The sequence below is a fragment of the Chlorocebus sabaeus genome, chromosome 9, assembly GCF_047675955.1.
Source record: "Chlorocebus sabaeus isolate Y175 chromosome 9, mChlSab1.0.hap1, whole genome shotgun sequence".
Lineage (NCBI taxonomy): Eukaryota > Metazoa > Chordata > Mammalia > Primates > Cercopithecidae > Chlorocebus > Chlorocebus sabaeus.
Genome location: NC_132912.1, coordinates 19,677,951 through 19,694,913, shown reverse-complemented (window position 1 = coordinate 19,694,913; position 16,963 = coordinate 19,677,951). Strand labels below are relative to the sequence as shown.

At 34.7% G+C, this 16,963-nt stretch overlaps 1 protein-coding gene and 1 long non-coding RNA gene across 3 annotated transcripts in view; one reads left to right on the top strand and one right to left on the bottom strand.

The window, feature by feature from the left end:
* MALRD1 (MAM and LDL receptor class A domain containing 1) overlaps window positions 1-16,963 on the bottom strand; it is a 687,535-nt gene that overhangs the window by 147,513 nt on the left and 523,059 nt on the right. Inside the window, exon 33 of the mRNA XM_008002435.3 lies at window positions 12,209-12,410. Within this exon, the coding sequence (XP_008000626.3) occupies window positions 12,209-12,410 (202 nt within the window). The remainder of the gene's footprint in view (window positions 1-12,208; window positions 12,411-16,963) is intronic.
* LOC103237972 (uncharacterized) overlaps window positions 7,738-16,963 on the top strand; it is a 59,128-nt gene continuing 49,902 nt past the window's right edge. For both annotated transcript variants that reach the window (XR_499028.3, XR_012093898.1), the window contains exons 1-2: window positions 7,738-7,847; window positions 10,565-10,692. This is a non-coding gene — a long non-coding RNA (uncharacterized lncRNA). The remainder of the gene's footprint in view (window positions 7,848-10,564; window positions 10,693-16,963) is intronic.

The window sequence follows — 16,963 nt, the reverse complement described above, 5'->3', positions numbered from 1 at the left end:
GTAGGCTGAGAAAGAGAAAGTCATCATCAGTCCTATGAGTGGAAAGCTGTTATTTACAGAAATTATGAGCAGGTGCTTTGGCACCAATCAATATTATCAGATCTTTCTCTTAGTATAAAAGGCTGAGAATGGAGAGTGAGAAGCCATCTCTCATCACACACCATATATATATATATATACAATAAAAAACTTCTAGGAGTTTTAGACAATCTATCAGTGAAGGAAGAATGTTAAATTTCATATGCACTTTGGGAACATCTGCTTTACCTGTCTTAGAAAGGTCAAATGAGAGAAAAATCATTTAGTGAGATGGGCATTAGAGAAGACCACTCAAGAGTCAGGTATTATTCTACACTTGTCTGTTATTCTACAGTTTTCTCTAATAGATACCCTCCAGGTGCAATATCTCAACCACTCTATGATGCAACCAAATAGAACAAGTGGCTGTGATACCATACCTTCCAGTTAACAGTGATCGGCACTAAAGACAAAGACAAATATAGCTATATTTAACTGAAGAGTAACTTTTGAGGAATGTGAATGAGCCCCTTAATCTAACATTTAAAGCACTGCATATGACTACATCATTATTTTATAAAACACAGAGGTTGAGAATAATTTCTGCCTTCCTAATAGAAACAACTAAATGTTATTAGATTAAATTCTGTTGGGTTATCTTGTCCCATTATATAACACGCGTTCCCTGAGATTGTTGGTCAGAACAGGCTGACTCAAGTATGAAGATGTAAGCTAAAAGATGTATATGGAAACCCACAGGGTGCACATCTCACCAGCATGCATAACATGAGTTACAACACCATCAGAAGAAGAAGGAAGGACAAAACACAAGGTTTAGATATTTTGGTTCTTGGACTGGTCTTTAAATTGGTCAATCATGTATTCTGTGAAAACAAAACAAAACAAAACAAAAAACCCAGCCATGAGCTTGTCACCTCTTTTTTGTTTTCTTTTTCTGTCCCCCCAGCTGGAGTGCAGTGACATGATCTCAGCTCACTGTAACCTCCATCTCTCGGGTTCAAGCGATTCTTCTGCCTCAGCTTCCCAAGTAGCTGAGATTACAGGCATGTGCCTCCACATTAAGTTAATTTTTATATTTTTAATAGAGACATGGCTTCACCATGTCAGCCAGAGTGGGCTCAAACACCTGACCTCAGGTGTTCTACCTGCCTCAGGCTTCCTAAGTGCTGGGATGACAGGCATGAGCCACTGCACCCGGAACTGGGTTATTTCTCTAATCCCATGTTTTCTATTTTGAGCAAATTTACAATGGTAAAAAATGAAGACTCATATGTGTATGCACAATCACTCTTTGTTGAACCATCAATCCCACCCAGGCCCCCATTTTCAGCTATTTCTACAAATAGCCACTGGTTCTTTCTGGGTAAAATAGTCTTACACATCAATAAGATGCTATTACAAAAGAAAAAAAGGCCATTCTGGGAAAGTCTCTTCTTTTTCTATCTGAAAAAAAAAAAAAATATTTTCTTAAAACTTAGACTATTAAGTAAAACAACATTGCATTCTCCTATTTCTTAGACAACAAATGAACTTGTTTTTATAAAGTCTGGATGTTTTCCAGCAAACAACATATGTGTTCCAAGGAATCAGAAAAATCATAATAAAAGTAGACTCTCTTTAGCCCAAGAGAACAAAACAGGGCCAGATTGACCCTGGCTGTGAAAAGCCCACAGAATCTCTCTGACCTGCTTGGCCTGGTAAAACATTTGGATGCTGAGCTTTTCTGAGTGAAAATAAGAGTCAGCAAAAGTTATAATTTCCAAAAGTGACCAGGAATTTAGGAATTGATGATTGTTTCCATATGGTTGTGAAATGACTAAGTTACCATGTTATGTTTTATTTTATATATATGTTATGCTGCATATATATTAATGCATATGTATTTATGTGACCAATGTCATCGTTCACATAAAAGCCTTCATCTTTAAGACAGAGTGTTGGGACAGTGGTTTATGTTTCATCTTTGAGTTCTGGATGAGACACTTGTGAAATTCAAGCTAATGGAATATGATTCACACTGAGAGTGATTTTTCCATGGTTGTCATTTAGAGTTCTTCCCCCTAATTCAACAAAATTCCTTCCAGCCTGATGAGCAGCAGGCAACCAAGTAAGAACCACCTCCTAGTATAACAGGCAGACTCCTCCAAAGGCTGTCAAGCAGGGAATCCAGGTTTTACTCCCTTAAGCCTGCCTGGTATTAGCATTTAATGCCATTTTCTGGCTCTAGTGTTTTTGCCTTCAAATCTAATATCCCTTCCAGGAGCAAAAAGGAATTAACCCATCTTCTGACAAACAGTAAGGACTTCATGACCCACAATAATAGATTTAAAATCTAATAATATTCTATAATCCAATAAGTGAATCAGGATTGCCTGGTAATCATTTCCTTTCGGCTTTTATACATTTATCACTATTCATTTTAAAACAAGGCCTATGAATCACTAACTGAACCAAAATCATAAAAATGACACTCATATTAAAACAAAGTTCTAAATAATTCATCTACAATTGCTATATTATATACAATAGATACCTACTCTATGTTATATACTGACTTGAAATTTATTTTACATTTTCTCAATCCATTTTGAAGTTAACGATCACTCATTCTTGCTAAATCAAACTCACATACCAGGTCCTACTGTGGGGATGGGGTAGTGGGGAGGGATAGCATTAGGAGATATACCTAATGTAAATGACAAGTTAATGGGTGCAGCACACCAACATGGCACATGTATATATATGTAACAAACTTGCATGTTGTGTACATGTACCCTAGAACTTAAAGTATAATAAAAAATAAATTAAAAAATAAAAGAGAAAAAAAATTCTAAAGATGAGGAGAAAGTTATCCATAACCCTATCACCATATATCTATAAAAAAAAGACAATGTGGATTTTTCAATGTGGAGAAACTAAAAATGACAGAGAACAAGCTACAGATATCAACAGTATCTTGTAAGATATACTATAGAAGAACTGCAAAGTTAAAGCTAAGACAATCTCAGAGCATGGGTTCCTGTGGGGAGGATTAAGGATAAGTTCATGAAGAAAGCAGCTTTTGCTCTGCCCCGAAATTGGAGGAGGATTTACACAACAGGAGATAAAGGGTTGTGCTTTCTCAGCCAGAGAAGTGGTAGGACTAAAATCATGGAGATGAGGGGATATGGGTAATGACTTGAGAAAGACAAAGGATCCTGTTTAAAGGGATCATTTTATAGACAGAGACAGATAAGTCAGTAGGTGTACTAAAGAATAAGAAACTTATTTAGTAGGCAATTAACCACTAAGCATTCTTCTCCTCTTTACAACTTGCATGAATTTATGTATTTTGATTAATTTCCCTTCTATTTGTGTTCTATTATACAACATGAAAGTATACATAGAGGGTTTATTGTTGCTGGTTAATGTTATAATTTGGCACAAATGTTGCAGAATTTTCAAGCTTAACTCTGATAAAATGAGAATAAGAATGGCTATCATCCAGAGAGGCATGTTGTGCAAATTAAAGATGATAGAGTAACTTAATGTGACTTAGAAGTGTGGAAGTATGACTTGGGATTGGAAATGGTATGCTCCAACCAGCACTTTCAATTTTGGAAGAATGACATAGGGAGTATTTAAGATTATTCATAGTGATGGCAGAGGGGTACAATTCTTCAAGCAATTACTTGAAGGCAGTGGCATTAGCCAATCTTACCCTCAAATGTTGTCTCACTTTCTTCCTGCTCATGTCCCTGGTTTGGATTTTTAACCTTACTTCTGAATTTTGGAGCAATCCAATATCCTTTCAGTAAACTTACTTTCTGCTTAAGTTAGCCCAAGCACAATTCTGTTGCTTGCAATAACATATTCTTTTCTCTATTGTGGTAAGATAGGGGAGTGGTCTACCTTTCTGGAACTGACAACATAATTGGTACTAGAGGACTAATTTGGGAGTTGTATATGTGTGAATAAATTAGATACATCAGTTATGTGGTCGTTACAGAGAGTCTGATGAACAATCAGAAGGTCTCAAATGAGAACTTGGGCAGTAAAAAGAAACTGGGAGAAGAAAAGATGGCAACATTTATAGAACTTACTGACTGAGCTGTACTGAGAGTAAGGATATGGAGCAGTGGATAATAACTGGTTTCAAAGTGGATATTTACAAAGGTATGCACAGGCACTGAAGACACTAAAGGCATTTCCTTATCATTCATAACCAAGAGACTTCTGAGGCCTTCTTTATCAACTGAAACAAAAGGTACAAATATCCTTATTATGAAAACATTATTGCTCATTGGCAATAATATCTATTAATAATGCTGAGTAAATGTGCTACTTTATTTATTTATTTATTTATTTACTTTATTTTTTTGCCATGAACCATGGCCTTTGCTTTTATTCCCACTGTCTAGCTGGGAGGGAAGTGGTGCTGTTGAACCTGGGGCTCACTCCTCTGACACTACGTGTAGCATCCTGCTTGTACTGGTTCACCAGATGATGCTGAGTATCTATTCTTAATATCACCTTCAGGAATGTCACATGAGCAGCCTGAAATCAACCATGCTGGGAGTATTTACACCAAATAGGCAAATGCTACAAATTGGGGCTTTGGTTAGCCCTGCTGGGTCTTGCTTATACGAATAGTTGCCCTCTGTATATGTGGGTTTTGCATCCCACGAATATTGCATTTTCCATCTGCATTTGGTTGAAAAAAATTCCACAAATAAGTGAACCTGGGCAATTCGAATCCATGTAGTTCAAGGGCAAACTGTACTTTAAACTTTCAGGTATGCATCATTATAACAGTATTTTCTTAGATTGTAAACTCCTCGAGAGCTGTAGACATTGCTACATTCCTACCTGTCTTTCCAATCCAACTTGAGGGCAGCACATTGATTGTCAACTAGCATTGACTGTATGAATGGCAAACTTAAATTCAAAGACACATCCAGTAGTGAGAAGTCTTCTGCATCTAACTGCAACGACATTTCTACTTTTACCTCGCTCCTCTAACTCCCAGATCTCCTTTAACTCCCTCCTCATTCTCTCTGAATTCTCTACTCTCCCATGTCATGCTCTGTGCCTTCTTTCTGTTTCCCTAATCCTTTCCTCCAAATCTAGTCTCATATAATCACAAAATGGCAGAGTTGGAAGGGATTTAAGCAATCATCCATTTCATTTCCCCAATGACATAACATGGTCTAGAGAGTTTAAATGATTTGTCCAAAATTGTACAAGTATCTAGTGGCTCAACCATGGTTTAGACCAAGCTCTCCATAATTTTATTCCAGCAGTCTTCTTTCCACCACTCAATACAACCACACAGAGCCTGCTGGACTATTCACAAAATTCATTCTCTCTCTCTCTCTCTGTCTCTTGTTCTTGATCTCTCTTTTCCCCAAACACAAAATTGAGACAACTTTGCAGGCTGAGGTCATTGGTGAGTATGAAGAGAGAGGTGCCACATAAATTCAACTAACGGTGACTTTTACTTAATTATCTCTTCATTCAACATATTTCTCTAGTGATACAACATACTCATTGAGTGCTTACTACATAACAGGAACTCATCTAGGCATATAGAATACACCATTGAACACAACTGACAAAGATCTCTGCCTTTAAATGATTTGTGCTTAAGAGATTACACCTGAAAATTCTAACTTGGACTTGCTAGTCCAGCCTAGAGATATGAAAGAAGAATGGGAGTCTCTATTCATTAATGAAGTGAGAGCTATTATTTTTCAGCAGTGAAACAGAATTTGAACTACTCCCCTTAACTTTATTATGAATTTTATTCTTTATTTTGTTTGACACCTTGCTATTTGCCATTAACTTACATTTATCAAGTCAAGACAAAAAGGATGCCCTATGATGACATTTCTTTTCTTTAGAATCTCCATTCACTCTCTGAAGGTCTATTTTCTTTCAATTCAATAACAACAAAACCTAGTCACTGGGGGAAGGGGAGAAAGTGCCCATAATGTTAATCTCCCAAACTGGAGTTTCCTCAGCGTTTGAACATATCATAGCACCTCTTGTTATTTACTGCCTTTATCTAAGGGAGTTTCAGATGCAGCATGTTTCAATGGGGAATATTAAGTGATATATTAGGTCACTTAAGAATGATTCGTAGGTTTTTCAAAATGATTCCTCATTTGCGTGAAGTGGTTAATGCAACTCTTAGGAAAGGCATATTACTAAATCCTGACAATAATCATTTCATGGATGAGAAAAATCAGGTCCAATGAGTAGTAAGTTAGCATAATGAAGATTTTTTTTCTTTTTGTGGGGGAAGGGGGTGGCTGAGCAAGGGAAAAGTTTAATGATTATTCTGGGAAGAGAAAGAAAATGAGGCAGGGGGCGAATCTCTGCTTTTCCTGCCTAAAGTTGGATGAAATGTGCTTTGTTTCTCATTTCTCTGCTCCACTGGGCTTCCATGAGACCACTTCCTAGCTGTCTCTTCTGCCCATGGCTGCTGCCGCCACCTGGTTCAGAAGAAGGGGCACCAGGGACTGGCTGAGCTGGGCAGGTGCCCTGATCCACCATGCCTGCCATGCAGAGCCATGCCAGCCTTGAGTCCCTCCTAGGAGAGGGCCATGGTGATGGGAGGCCAAGCCTTAATGGCTTCCAGGTCCAGGGAGGGTTTCCAACCACCTTGACCTGGGGCAGGATCCAGAAGGAAAATGTCCCATGGTCAAGGTTTTCTGCCCGCTGTACAGAATCTAGAGCTCATGGCTCAGTGGGGTCCTATCCCAGATAGCAAACAAGAGAGACAGAAAGAAAACAGGAAGCAGTGCATAATGAAGATCTGCACCCAGTTCTTGACTATAAAGTAGGCTTCAATGCTCCCAGTTGTATTAGTTTCCTAGTCACAGTAACAAAGTAACACAAGGTAGATGGCTGAAAACACTAGACATTGATGCTTCCATAGTTGTGGAGACCAGAAGTCTGAATTCAAGGTGTTGCTAGGGCCCTGCTCTCTCTGCAGACTCTGGGGACAAGCTGCTCCACTCCTTTCTCTCAGCATCTTTTTGGCTGACCATGCTGGGCATTCCCTGGCTTGTAGATAAGTTACTCCAATCTCTGCCTCCTTCATCACATGGTATTCTCTGTGTGTTTTCTCCTCTTCTTCTTCTAAGGACATTGGTCATATTGGATTAGGGTCCATCCTACTCCAAAATGCCCTTAATTCACTTCTTAATTATATCCACAAAGGCCATATTTCTAAATGAGGTCATATTCTGAGGTCTTGCAAAGAACATGGATTTTTGAGAAGATACTATTCTACCCAGTGTACCAGCCAACTTCTATATGGAAATAATCCACTTCCTAGCTATGGCGCAATCTCCATAGGGTTGTGTCTGTTGGTATTTGCCACCTTATTAAACTCCTGACAAAACGGCGCAGATATGCACAGTATTTTCAAGCCATTGTTATTTCAAATATTTTTACAACCTCACATTTAGTTTTAAAAGTATCCACGTCCTAACAGTGCTGTAAAATGTTTCTTCATCACAGAGACAGATGAGATCCTCCTTGTTTCAAATGATAGAAGTAAAACAGAAAACACATTTCCCTCTTGGAAACTCACATGGCTAAGGAAAACAGATGCAATAAAAATAAACACACTCTTCTGTTGACTCAGAATTTCTGGAGATTTCCTATTCCGTCAAGTTTGTCTCGTTTACAAAATGTTGCCCTGGGAAACGTAAAGGAATTAAGGCAGGACAGAGAAGTAATAATGCGGAAGGTAAAGGTTGGTGGGGGATAGGACTGCTGTTTTTAGTGGAATCTTCTACATGGAAAGAAAACTGCAGGTAACTTGGGGTGACAAATGTTGTTCTATATTCCTTCCGATTATGGGAGTTTGTGGGGGTGATAAAAACAACAGCAAAACACCTAATATGAGGTTGAAATGAAGTTGAGAGTTTGCTGTTTTCAATCGTAGGATGTTAATCTGGACCCGAGCAGAAAGCTGGCATGTTCAACATACAAATCTGGATGTCTTGTTATAAGATCTGAAGAAAGTTATCTGTTAATTCAGGTGCCTTGATTCATTTGTGTCTTGTCTGTGTTTACTACGGAAAGACAAACAAAGCTAGTAGTTTTAATAGTATAGACTTTTTCACATTTCCTAAGGGCTGAAGTATGAACACATAAATGGATACTGAAAAAAAATATTTAATTTCTGTTTCTTGCTTTATTCAGATTGTGGTAGGTCTTGTACTATCAGAATTCTTGCATTTTTTAACAACTATATTTCACTGGTAAACTGCATCCTATTCTGGAGATTTTTAGCCTATAAAATAGAAACTTTAAAGAGGAATGTCTCAATTTGACCTATTTTAAATGTTATGTGAAAAAGAATGCTCCCTTTATCCAGCATTTCTGGGAAATGAAGTTTGCCTTGCTAAGTACTAACACTTAAAAGATAATTTTTACCAAATGTCTCTGAGGCATACATATAATTGCTATTTTTGTTTCCTTCTTGAACATCTAAAACTTCTGTCTAACTTTGTTGGCTGTTATTTGGAAAGTTAAGGCAACTGGAAGAAAAACCGCTAAGGCAAAACTAATTCTAGATTAGTCATTCTTACACAGGATAAACTAATTCTAGATCAGTCATTTTTACACATGATAAAGATTTGCTCCTGAACGGTGAAACATCAGATGCCTGAACTACTAGCAGAACAGCTCACCCGTAACGTTTATTCTGCCTGACGTTCCCTAACCTTGGCAAGTAAGAAGAGCTAATTATAATCTGTTCTCACATTTCTCAAAGAGTTTCACATATAGGAGTTATTATTAACAGGAATAACTATTGGAAAAACACAGGACTCAAAGTAATAGAAATAAATCCATCTATGCAACAGTGCCCTATAATAATTTCAATAAATAACTTCATTTAGGGCAAGATTAAAACAATAATTAACCCAAAATATGTGGTTCTTAATTATATGTATCATGACCTTATACTTTACTTGATAAAGCAACATCATTATTTTTTTCCCAATTACGAACAACACAGTTTTAAGCAGACATTAAAAAACATGGAAGAAAAATACCACGAAGAAAAGAAAAATAATTCATATTTCTATTTTTCAGAGACAGATATTATATTTTGTATATCTTTCAGGATTTATAGATAGATATCTTTTTTGATGGATACCTTATTAAAATTGGTTTTACTCTTTTCTTTATCATTTTTCTACACTTAACAATAGACTCTTGTATTATTTAGATCTTGCATTGGTTGTAACTTTCATATTCACCAATATATTATGCATATTGTCTATTATATGACACAGGTGTTCAGTGTCTAAATTATCTATTAGGCACCTTTCAAAATTTTCCACAATAGTGCCAAAAACCACAGGGAAGAGGATATTAGTAATAGCGCTAAAGGATCACATTCCTTTAAATCTTTCTATTTTCTCTTTGACATTCCACTATATAGTAGATTTGTGTTTACTTCAAATGTCACATAATAAATTATTTAACTTTTCTCCCAAAATTTTCAGATAAACCCAATGAATTACATCGGATTTATTTCGTGGTATTGCATACTCCCTAGGACATTGCTGTGGGCATCTGTGCACCCCAGTTTTAGGAGTGCTGATTTAATTTATGATTTTCTAAAAGCAACTGCCTGAATCAATAATGAAGTCATGCTGTAGAAGCTATGCCTTAAGACTCTGGATTTTGGAGGACAGAATGGGGCTAGGGAGAGGTACTTTTATTACATAAAATGACAAAGTTCAAGGTTTAATGCCAAAGGTCACAGTGTTTTGTTTTTTTTAAATAGTCCTTGACAGTAAAGTCTGTTCTATAACATACTGGGAAAGATGAACCTTTATACTTTGGTGAATGTTAGGTTGTTGTTCACACAATCAGTTTTCACTGTTATTATGTTATTTTGAAAAACAGCAATTTCTTAGGTTACATTTCCTAGGCCCTATGTTAGAATCTGGAGATGAAATATAAGCTCTCAAGCTTCTCTCGCTCTTGAGGAGCTCAAAATTCATAAAATACATATAAATATGTATTATTCCATTATATACATATGGAATAATATATATAAGAAATATATGTAAATATATATTCCAGTATATATATAATATATATAATGATGTATATAGAATTATACATATGAACTGCATGTTAATATATGTGTTACTAATGAATAATATAATAATGTAATTAGCAATATACATTATAATATATAATAATACATTTTATAATATAAATATTATGGAAAAAAATATATATATAAAAGACAGAGCCAAGAATGAGTGGAAGAAGAGGTATTGAAGACATGAGCTACAGAAGACTTTTATGGAGCAATGGCTGAGAGTAGTTGAGAAAGCAAATGTTCTAAAAATATATATTCATGCTTGGGAAGATGGAGAATTTTTTTTTTACCTGAGATAAATGGTGAAAAAAAAAGTTTGGAGGCAGATGCAGGCCCATTTACGGGGTGAAAATGAGGAAATTAAAGGAATTTATCACAAAATGGCTTTACTTCTATTCAAAGGACACAAGAACACCAGCAGAGTAAAGAATGTGCCTGGGAGAAATGGGAGGCTTTGAGGATTGCTGGAGAAAATGGGTGCCAGGAAATGAGAAACTCATGTGTCTGGGGACCTAAAAGGCCTAGCTAAGGTAAGATACCAGCACATCTAGTGGTTCTAATCAGCATGACCAGCAGCAGTTTTGGAAAATTCAGATGGTTATATGAACTCAATCGCAAAGATGATTAAAGCCATTATGGCAGAATATGGGATGAATAATCTATTCATATTATTATATGAATATAGATCTAGAATCTATTTACAATAATAGATTTACTTATTGTAAATAAATTATAATTTATTGTAAATAAGTTTATTTACCATAAAGCCATTATGGCAGAATATCAGTTGAATGATCTATTCATATTATTATATGCATGTACATCTAGAATCTATTTACAGGAGTGTACTGATAAATAAATGTATTAATATGTGCAAAATGCTTAGCAAATTGCCTGGCACATAGTATTCAAATTTGTGTGAAAAATTTAAGAAATAGGACATAACAGAATTCAAAATTCAGAATGTGAATGGATTTGGATAAGGAGTTAATCATTAAATCTATAATTATTGGGTGAAAAAGTAAGAGGCTGTTTATGGAATCCTAAAAACCAGGAGGCCTTGATGATTTAAAATATATTTTTCTTATTATTAATGTTACTAGAAAACAGCCTTCGGAGGAGTAATGAAGATGAGAAAGTGGTGATTATATGAGATTTTTAACCTTAAGATTTCAAAGGGGATGCTCAGGCCCTGAATGTAACTATGGGATGATTTATTGCAGAAGCAGGTTTGCACTAGCTATTAGACTCAAAGAAGTTGATGTTTTAGATAGGGTGTGTCACCTGAAGTTGAAATTGCCCAAGATTTAGAATCCAGAGAAAAACTATGAGAAGAATAAAAATTCAGATGTGTGGCCTTAAAAGAAAAGAAACCTTTGAGTAGGAGTGTTAGGGGGGGAAAAAAAAAACTTTAAAAGAGGCATTGAGTAGTTAGAAAGACAATGACCCTACTATTTAATATTTTAAATGGAAGACTCAGTAAGGGAACAAACAGCCCCACTTAGGGGGGAACGTCTTAAATAGCAGAAATTCAGAATTCATTTAAAGGGGTGACTTTTTTAGAAAAGGTATTTAGAATATAACCCTTTTTTTTTTCTTTTTGAAATAGAATGAGCCTTCTAGCTTGTACAGTAGAAACGGTTAGGAGAAGGAACATGGCCTGGGGAAGGTGAAAGGTCAATACTAGATGGAGAAGACAGTCTGGAAGACAACAGGTAGCCACGGGGGCCTTTGCCTTGTGCAGTTCTTGTGAACCTTTGGGAATAAGGAAAGCAGAAAATAAAGCTACATTCACTGAACAAAATTTCCTCAGGGTTTCTAAAACAACTTTAGTGCAAAGTTATTTTGTTGCCTACAAGACATGAAAATTTCATGGCAAAGTTCATGGGCAGATAAACTTTACTTCTTACTATATATGTCTCTTTTCCATGTGTAACTAGAACTGGACCTGAAAACAAATGTAATTCCTCAGAAATTCCCAAATATTTAGTATATTTAGATACTAAAAATAAATACTTATTCCCATTTTCTGAAAGAATCACTTACCTCCAGTCACACACTCTGGGGTAAAAGAGATGTCATCAAGAGCAATAAAGATGTCCTCATTGCCATCCAAATCAGCTTCAAATGCCACCTTAAATGGACTGTTACTGGAGAGAGGCACATAGCCATATGTCCATCCCGTTCTTTTATTTCCAATCACTGACCACACCAGGATGTTTAGCCCCGATTCTTCAATGGTATACACCTTTAAAAATCATTAAAAAATAACTTTTTATGATTGGATATTAGAAGTATCAGGACATCCAGATGATTGATGAAAGAATGAAATCTCTGGCTATGTAACAGCTCAATATATTGACTATTGTATTTTCTATCTGTAGAAATTGTGAGTTATAAAGTGAGTCAATGGATGTTATATTTTCCTTGGTTAGTAGGACCTTTGTTTGCTTCTGTCATCAACTTCTGTATGTCAAACTGGACATAATAAAAAAAAACTGTAAGTGTCTTAAGCATTTAAAAAGCTAGAGGAGATACAAACACAATTTTTTTTATTGTAAAGAACTTTGTCTGTGTTAGACTAAGGTTCTGTAACTGCAGAAAAAGAGGACCCTCAAGATACATGAATATGATAAATGAATATGAGATTATAGAAGTCATTTTAAAAACCATAGTAATGTGCAGAAAATATTTTAACATTTTGAAGATGGAAATCTTCCTGGATTAACTAGCATCGATATTCAGCACTTTTTTTTATAGTTCAGTGACTAACAAATGCAACAAACAAGAAATGAAAGAGAAATAGTTAGCTTTGAAACCAACAAACATGCTAGATTTAGTATTTTTATCAGTAGAAATAATTTTTTAAAAATGGCATTTTCTAGTGCTGTTTAAAACATCCTATAATTAATGAGGAAAAAGGTATGATAAAAGAAATATTTCTATATTCTCTTTTTGCACCTAAATTTTAAAGTTAGATATCAAAGTTATATATAATTTGGTAATATAGTAATATTTATATATCATACCATATATAATTAGATACTTATACATAATACTATCTATATATCTCTATATATTTATATTTGGCTTATAGTATACTTCAGCAATCAGTTATACAATGCTTTTTTTCACATGGGAAAATAAGACCCAGAGAAAAGAAAATACACGGATATTAATTTTCTTCTATTGCAATAGTATATTTTTCCAATGACCTCCCTCTTACTAAAAAATCTTACTGTGTCACTGTTTTCTTAGTGTCAAAATTTATCCACAGTTAACTTATCCTATAAAATATGGTCTGGTGCGATGGCTCATGCCTGTAATTCCAGCACTTTGGGAGGCCGAGGCAGGTAGATCAGGAGGTCAGAAGATAGAGACCATTCTGGCTAACATGGTGAAACCCCATCTCTACTAAAAATACAAAAAGAAAACAAAAAATTAGCCGGGCATGGTGGCGGGCACCTGTAGTCCCAGCTACTCGGGAGGCTGAGGCAGGAGAATGGCGTGAACCCAGGAGGTGGAGCTTGCAGTGAGCTGAGATTGCACCACTGCACTCCAGCCTGGACGACAGAGTAAGACTCCATCTCAAAAGAAATAAAATAAAATAAAATAAAAATAAATAGATAAATAAAAATATATCCAAAATTTATACTGTAAGGAAAGAATACCAGTCATCTTATTACATTTTATGATATTAAATTGACATTCTAGAAATATTACCAAGAATCACCAAATATTCCAGAGCCAGAAGTTAAGCATGTTGCTAGTGTCCCCAAGTACAAAAGAAATCTAAGATCAATTTCAGAAATCTAGCTGTTAATGGAAATTAAACAAAACAAAAATAAATCAAGATGACTATAAACTAAAGAAAAATTTAAAATTTGCCCAAAGTTTGGAAACCTGAAATGTGAGACTTAAACCCTAAAGTCAAACTGGACATTTTGGAAAAGATGATTCTCGAGACATTTCTTAAGAAAAAAAAAAAAAAACTTTTAATGTGGATCCTTTAATTAACAAAAGAAGCTAAGATTCAATCTGAAGGGAATTTGGATCTGTTGACTACTTCCAGTCTGACACGTAAGCACTCATCCCAAAGAATCTTCAGCCCCAGCATCTGGTGGATACTTGGTTTACAAGCTTATCCAATTATTTTTCCATTTCTTAAAAATTAAAAATAAAAAGATGTGAAATGTCTAATTCAATTTGTTGATAACAGAGCATACTATACAGAACCTAATTAAAGTGAACTCTGAGTTTTACAAAAATCTTGGTTTATATCACAGTAACTTAAAAATAAATGGCTTTATTATATTTATTTTGTAATTTTTTTTCTGGCAAAATTAGTTTAGAAAGCCAAATTACATGAAAATGTAACTACAACACTTTGTTTTTTCCCCAAACCTCTGCGCATATTTATTAATGTATCTATTTTTATTGGTTTTACAGTTTATTTTTCTCTCTGCATTCAGTCTTTTAAATCTTCAATCCTACATGCTCTTGTCAAATTCATTTTCCTTCCATTCTCTTCCTACTCTACTTCTCAAAACCATACCATGACTTTTTCTCCCCCATGCCATGAGCATTAAACTCTCCAATACATGTCAACACATCTTACCCCATTATTTGACCCTACCACTAGTCCCAATTAATTCTGGTCAACTTTACTAACTCACTATTTATTTCAATGACATTTCGGCCAGTTTGTAGGTTATTTCATTAGCAACATGTATTTATAATACCTCCAGTGTATTAAATTGAATAATTACATGTTATGGCAAGTGCTTCCATAGTCATTGTGGTCAATGAGGAAAACTAGGAGTATTATTTAAGAACTCATAATGTTGTTTATTCATTATGTCTAATGGGAAGCCCATTAACAACTAAAATTACAGCATATATTTTTGTACTTCAATGGAATTGATGTTATTGTATTCTGAGGGTTTCTGTGTGATAACTTTCAACAAAATATTTATTTTTAATAACTTTTAAATGTCGATAATTTTGAAAAACCACCATGCTAACTTCCTTGAAAAATAATTAATTCCAATGTCATTTGTTTCTAATTTTACATTTATTAAACACACTCTACTAAAACAGCAACACATATCACAGTAATAATTATTTGAAATAGCTTTCTAAAAATTAACTGCTGGATGAATTTGGTTATTTCTATTTTAATATTTTTTCAATTTTAGTTGAACACAGACCCAGTAATATATTAACTGTCAATATTTTATAATGTAAAGTAATAATTTTAGCATAATCTTTGTCATAAAAATATAGATTCCAAGAATATATAAAAATATCAAATTATACTAGAGTTTATGTTATCATTAAGGTTATATTATATGTAAAGATATTATGTTCAAAGCTACTGCTTATAATGTAGAACATTAAAAACTTAAAGAGAACTTGCTAAATTTAAACATTATTCAGTTTCTGAATAACAAAATGGTTTTAATTTAAGTAGGGGATTTAACACTAGAAATCAGGGAATTTAGTTATGAAGAATATAAAATTTTTTAAAAAACAGTACAAGCTGTTGAAATGATAAATGGATTTTTTAAAATGATGGTACAAAATATTTTTATACTTTGACATACTGGTTATTAACCAGAAAAATAACACAACCAAATGTCTTGACTTAAATTGTATTGATAACATGAGATATATGAACAATTCAATATATAAACATATCCATACATATATACAGAAAATTATTATTATTATTATTTGAGATGGATTTTCTGTCACCCAGGCTGGAGTTCAATGGCATAATCTCGGCTCACTGTAAACTCCACCTCCTGGGTTCACGCCATTCTCCTGCCTCAGCCTCCCGAATAGCTGGGACTACAGGCGCCCGCCACCACGCCTGGCTACTTTTTTTTTTGTATTTTTAGTAGAGATGGGGTTTCACTGAATTAGCCACGATGGTCTTGATCTGACCTTGTGATCCACTCGCCTTGGCCTCCCAAAGGGCTGGGATTACAGGCGTGAGCCACCGTGTCCAGTCCAGAAAATTATTTTTTAATATTTTCCTACTGATATGAAATTTTAAATTGGAAAATTTCTGAGTTTTCCTTGTCCAACCATAGAGCCCAACTGTTTTTGTTTTTAGTTATTAACAGCTTCTTGAGGGCTGCACCTTTAAATTCCCAGATTGTCAATAGCCATGTACAGTATATGGAATAAGGTGAAAACGAGTACATATATAAATAAAATAGTCTTCTTAGGACTTTTAAACATTCATTGCTAGTAGGAGAGTATCTAGAAATCATCATCTACAAGTCATAATTAGGTCGTATGCCTACTATAGTTTTTTCCATTTACGTATTATATAAACAAACATTTGCATATTAAAATTTGTTTTCTTCCAGGGACAAGTACAATATAATGTATCTACACTTAGATCAAACTGTTATAACATATTTATCAGAAAATAATGTTGTGGATCATAGCTTGAACATGTGTACTGGAGGCAACATGGGGAAGGAGGGCAGGAGAGCAGAACTTGATGTTTATTGTGTATAAGTTATTATAGTGTAACTATTAATTCTTTACAAAAGCAAACACTGAACAAAAGAAAAACAAAATAATTTTTTCTTTTGAAATTAAAAAATGTTTCTACCATAATCAATTCATCAACTTATTTAAAAGACAAATCCATCTACTTACAAAAACCAGGATTATTCAGGTACTGCTGTGAGAGTTAGTAGTGTTCTTACCCTGTTTACAGATAAGGAGACAGAGACACACACACACACACACACACACACACAACATTCAAAACATCAACAA